The following is a 5,965-nucleotide window of genomic DNA, read 5'->3' on the forward strand; positions in this document are numbered from 1 at the left end:
CGCCGGCCCCTGGTGATCCCGTCGGACGCTAATCTGGGCGCTGCTGTGAAGGCCCCCCCGCAGGTGTCGCAGGTTACTAAACCGCCGTCGTGCAGGTAGGGAGATCATCCTGGATTACTGGGGTACAACCCGTTAACCACACGAGGCCCCGGAACAGAAGAGGCGGGAGAGGAGAGGCAGGAGGGGGCGTCTGAGACGTGCAGAGCACGAGAAGGACTCCACCTGCCGTGGCTGGCTCTGGAGTGGCCAGGAACAGAGGGGCGTGGGTGGCCCGAGAATGTGAGACCCGTCGCTGGCCGACAGCAGTGAGGACCGGGAGCCTCCGTCCCACGGCTGCAGGGAACTGGATTCTGCCGCCAACCTGAGCGGGTGGGGAGCCCATCCCCCGCGGGGCCTGCAGGAGAGGACACGGCCCTCGGGACACGAGGTGAGACACGAGCGCCCTCCCAGCGGCCAGATGTGTGGCCGTCTGCTGGCAGCGACAGACGGCTGACGCGTTGACACTCCATTTTCAGTGGCCCGGCCACGGGCAGGTCCACACTGCACCCCCCGGGGCAGCAGACCCCCCAAGGCCACCGGGAAGCATCCTTGACCCCAAATGCCGACCCACAGCATTCCACGATTCATCGGACAACTTGTACGATGATTTGTCATCCTTCAAAACCAAATCTCAGGTCCTCTTGGCGAGCCTGCAGCACAGGACGCCCCACGGACCCACCAGTACAAGAATGCCGGGAATGAGACACGGAAGGAAAGGCCACGCAGCGGTCCTGCCCTGACTCTCCTGCGGCCACGAGGGGGCGGGCGGGTGCTGACCGCTCCCCAGTCTGGGCGCATTTGTGACGGCAGGGAGCCCCTCGCCGGCATGTACACGACTGACACACGTGTGCCACTGACACACACACACCACCCAACCACACGCTGCTGACACGCTCAAACTGACACGCACACCCCATCAGTAAACAGTTCTACCTCCCAACGAAGACATCGTGGTTTCTTCCTCAATTTCTTCAGTTCTGGAATCTTCCACATTCCTGCCTCCAGCCAAGGGCGGAGAAGTGACTGGTGGAGCCTCAGGGAGGCTGGGCTTTGGGGACAGACGCTGGCAAGGTGAGAGGGGGAGACAAGTCCATTATGTGGCAGACGCAGATGTGCCATGGCAGGTGCTGGGTTATGACACGTGTGTCTGTAAGACAGGATCTGCGTGGATTCTTGAAGAAGCTCCGGGATTCCCCACAGCTTCTTCCTCCGAAACAGCCGTGGGGATGGGGTCCCGGCCCTGCGAGCCCTCGGATGCCCCAGCCTGCAGGTCCCCCTGTGCGGTAGGGACGCACCAGCACCCACCGTGCTTGCCCAGGGCCCCGAGACAGCCCCGAGGGGACACTCCCCGAGGTCAGGGCCCACCCGGCGAGGGCAGCCGGAGGCCTTCAGAGGAAGGGAGCCTCCGGCATTTCACGGCACAGACGGCATGTGGCGCGACCTGTCCTCGGCAGGGGTCACGACCGGGGGACTCCACGGCCAGGGCCGGGTGACTCGCACCCACCCTTGAGGAAGCAAGACCGGCTCTGCTCTGAAAACGCCTCTTCCTGGTCCCCAGAGGCACCCGGGAGCCTCAAGGACGTGGGCACAAGCTGACGTTCAAACACACAGTCAAGATGCTTCCCGGAACTGTCCGCCCCACGTCTGTCAGGAGCTCCCTGGTGACACCGTGCGGGTCAAGGCACTCGGGGACCGGCGTGCCCACGAGGCCGGAGGGCTGGGGGGCCCGGAGCCGGACATCAGGCCTCCCCCGAGGCTCCAGCCACACATGCGGGAAGGCCCCCGGGGACCCGTGAGCCCCGGATGGACCCCCGACATCCCCGCGCCACTGAGTGCAAGAGGGTGGAGAACACGGAGAGCCGGCAGGGGAGCCCCTGCAGGCCACTCGTGCCCTGGCCTGGCCCGCCCGCCCCGCACAGGCTGTGGCCCAGTTCCTCTGCCGTCACCCTAAGCAGCCGGCCGGCCGGATTTCCCCAGGGGAGCCTGGCCGGGTGTGGGTTCCCGGTTCAAGTACTGCCGACCGTGGGGCGGATCCGCCCCGGGCTGGCCTCTCGTCTAGCCCGCTGAGACGGGACGCAGAGCTTTGGCACGTCCCGCCGCGGCCCCGGCACTGCTCGGATACGTTTCCACGGGGTCTCCGCGCTCCCAAAGCAACGGTTTGCCCCCAGGCACCCTGGTAGGGACAGGAGCTCGGTGGGTGAAGGGGCGAGCGCCCAAATCCAACCCGCGTCTGTGGGGACGCACAGCCCGTCTGACCCGGGCACCGCCGTCGGGCACCGCGCACCGACGCCTGCTGTGAGCGGGGCCCTGCTGGGCGCGCCTCCTAGGACTGCTCCGGCCAGCGCGGGGCCAGGGGGTCCCCAGCACCCCCTGTGTGGGTGGAGCTCAGCACTCTGCCTGTCCTGGCCCCTCGATGCCCAAGCCCCGGGCCGGCAGGAGCGGAGGGCGCAACATTGTGGTGCAAATGCAAACAAGCCGCCTTTCCCCCTCCCGCTCGCTGTTTTGGGTGTCGGGACCTGGGCGAGCTCAGACTTGGCCTCCAGAAATCTCCTCGCTGTGAGGCCCGCCCACCCTCCCTTTGTGTCTGAGCTACAAACCCGCTAGTACTCCGCGGCCCCTCCAAGCTAACGGGGAGGCGTAAACAGAACATCAACGTCACCCCAGAGATCCAACGAGGGGTTAGACTCAGAAACCGAATTTTAAATCCCTGGTGACGGGAGTAAGAGGGCGCGTTCCCGTGTCCCCCTGGGAACGTGTCCTCAGGTCGCAGGGAGCCCCTGGAGTCCCCCGTGCGTGTGCACCCGTGTGTTCACACAGCCTGTCGGGACAGGGTCCCCCCAGGACTCACGGAACTCACCGACTGCTCCCTGAGAAGCTCCCGGTTCTCCTCTAGCCCGCTCCCGAAGTCTCCAGACACCTGACAGTCACAGGAAAGAAGGAGCCGGTGACCGAACCCCGTCCCTGGGTGGCGTCAGCAGGCACGCCGATCAGAGCAACTAGGACGCCCCTCTGGGAACCGGTGCGGCCGCCGGCCACACACACGGAACCGTGAAGAAACACGCTCCTTCCTTCTGCCTCGTCATCCCGCTCCTGGGACACTGTCCCGGGAAACAGCCAGAGGAGAGAGGCCCCGCGGAGGGGGCTCCGGGCACGGATTTGTCAACTCAAAGGCCACACCGGGGGACGGCCTCACAGAGCTGAATGAGGTGGCCTGCGGCCACAGGAAACGTGAGCCATCATATCGTCCCTGCCCTGGTCACTGCACGTGGCTGACGACCTCGTTCTGTTCACAACCGTGCGGAGATCTGGATTCTCCCTGGGAACACGGACTTTCCTCCCCTTCCGTCCCTCACACGCCCTGGGAAGTGGATCTTCTTAGGTCCCATGCACACACGCTCTCTCACACATACACATGCACACGCATGCTCTCAGACAGACGTGTACATGCACACATGCTCTCTCACACAGGCACGCACACACACTCTCTCCTCATACAGGTGTGTGCACGCAGTCTCTCACGTAGGCACGTACACACGCTCTCTCACACGTGCACACAATGCTCTCTAATACAGGCGTGTGCACGCACACATGCTCTCTCACAAAGGCACACGCATGCACATGTTTCCTCATACAGGTGTGTGCACGCACAGTCACTCACGTACACACACCCATACACACACGCACACACATATGCTCTCTCACAGGCACACACATGCTCTCAAACATGCACACACACTCTCACACAGGCACGTGCACACACACGCGGTCTCTCACAAATGCATGTGCACGCACAAACAGGCATGTGCATGCACAGTCTCTCATTCACGCCTGCACACACACATGCTCTCTCACACATGTACACACATATGCTCTCTCTCCCAGGCATGCATGCACGCACACTCATACATGCACACACACTCTCACACAGGCACACATGCTCTCAACATATGTATGCATACAGACTCTCTCTCATACATGCATACACGCTTTCTCACAGGCATGTGCACACACACACGCTCTCACACATGCACACACAGTCTCTCACAGGCACACACGCACACCCTCTCACACATGCACCCTCACACATACGCTTCCACACGTGCATGCACACACACATGCTGTCTCACGCAGATGCATGTGCACATTTTGGCCAAGGTGACCGTCATCAACCGTATCACCCAACCGGCTACTCTAGGGATGCTTTTAACACTTACTCCATGTTTGGTATGTGTTTTTACGTGGAAAGTTCTAGGCAGGGAACGAATGCTCTTTCTGATGTTACGGGTAAATGAAAACGTCCCAGGTTCTTGGTACCCAAATGACATCCTTCAAAGGAGGATGTCCTACCACTTTGGGGTCCCCAGTCCCCACCAACCCTGGGCCCTCCGCCCGTGGTGGGGGGCGAAGCAGGGTGGGGCAGGGGGAGGGAGCTCCGTGGAGCCCGGCCACGGCAGCGACTCACCCCACCGCTGTCCTCGTCGTCCTCCTCCAGACAGTGCAGGGGGCTCACCCGGGGGTCTCCGCGCACCCTCAGCTCCGCGATCCTTCCCTAAAGGCAGAGGGAGAGAGCCGTCACCGTAGGCCCCGAGGCAGTCGGCACGGCCACGCCGGCACCAGGCTCGGAGCCTGGCGCTGCTGAGGACCTCAGCGGGGTCACGGAGCCGAACGAGGTCCAGGACGAGGCCATCTTGGAGACAGGAGGGCCCTCGGGTCACTCCCACTGGGGTTCCAAAGGCACTTGCGTGAGGGGACGGGGAACGGAGGCCGCTCTCCCGGTCAGTGCCCCATGAGGCAGGGTCGCCAGCGCAGACGTGGAGGGATGGGGCCTCGGGGAGGCGGTGACGGGGACGGGAGAGCCCGTGACTGAAAAGCAGCAGGCAAGACTGAAGAAGCCCCAGGGCGTGAGCAGCGCGGCCCAGCGGAGTCCATGTGGCGCTCGCTGACTTTTGAGCCCTGAATCGGCTCGGCTGAGACCTCGCCCTCAAGCACGAGAGGCCACCGGGGCCGCTTTCTAAAAGGTTTCCCTGCCTGGAAACGGTGAGTGTCCACACATGTGGTTTCTAGTATTTTCTTTGTTTTTTACTCAACATTTAACCCACCGGGATTTTCTCCGCGCCTTTTTCCCAAGTAGAAACCACACTTGGTCAACCCTGAGACGTAATGGAAGGGCCTGGCTCGGGGGTCGGCAGAGCTTCTCCGTAAAGGGCCAGTCTGGGGAGTCTGTGCTGCCTGGTGCGCGCCCGCTCGGCATCGGCCACAGCCAGCACGGGAAGGGCTGAGCGCGGCTGTTCCGAGCGTTAGCGACACCGAAATGTCATCGTGTCATTTCCACGTCGCAAGTCTCCTTCCGATTCGCCCATTTCAATGTGTCAAACAAAGCCTTTCTCACCTGCACAGAACAGGCGATGCCAGACGGGTCCACAGGCCACGTGCTGACTCACCTCGGTTGTTCTGTTTATTCCTCCAAATCACCTTCAGACTCCCTCCATCACGGGACCCCTCGATTCCCTGACCTTCGTGCTCCACACCAGCAAGGAGCACGTGACAGCAAACCAACAACACCCCAGTGGGTCCCCAGATGAGCCCTGCTTGAGGGCTCCACTTGCTTTCCAAGGCCGCCTCCTCCAGGAAGCACTCTTGGATCTCTACCCAGGGCTGTGAGCACCTCAGGGGCCAGTCCTGCCAGACTCCGTACTCCCGGCTCCACTCCCCAACTGCTGACAGTGAGACCTGTGGGGCCGTGTCCCATCTCCGTGTGTGGCTATGTGTGCGTGCCCATGTGTGTGCCTGTATGTGCTGTGTGGGTGTGTGCTTACAAGCATGTGTGTGCACCTGCCCCTGTGCTTACGCACACGTGCCCTTGCACACACGTGCTCATTCAGGCACATGCACCTGCTCCTAGGAGGCCAGTGAGGGCGGTCGGGCC

General features: G+C 62.5%; 1 protein-coding gene across 7 annotated transcripts in view; it reads right to left on the minus strand.

Moving 5' to 3' along the window:
- Positions 1 to 5,965, minus strand: part of COL18A1 (collagen type XVIII alpha 1 chain) — a 92,114-nt gene that overhangs the window by 27,571 nt on the left and 58,578 nt on the right. For all 7 annotated transcript variants that reach the window (XM_027041411.2, XM_027041409.2, XM_053220434.1 and 4 more), the window contains 3 exons: positions 4,502 to 4,588; positions 2,897 to 2,956; positions 973 to 1,102 (listed from right to left, as the gene is read on the minus strand). In XM_027041411.2, coding sequence (XP_026897212.2) covers positions 973 to 1,102; positions 2,897 to 2,956; positions 4,502 to 4,588 — 277 coding nt within the window. The remainder of the gene's footprint in view (positions 1 to 972; positions 1,103 to 2,896; positions 2,957 to 4,501; positions 4,589 to 5,965) is intronic.

Source organism: Acinonyx jubatus, chromosome C2, assembly GCF_027475565.1.
Source record: "Acinonyx jubatus isolate Ajub_Pintada_27869175 chromosome C2, VMU_Ajub_asm_v1.0, whole genome shotgun sequence".
NCBI lineage: Eukaryota > Metazoa > Chordata > Mammalia > Carnivora > Felidae > Acinonyx > Acinonyx jubatus.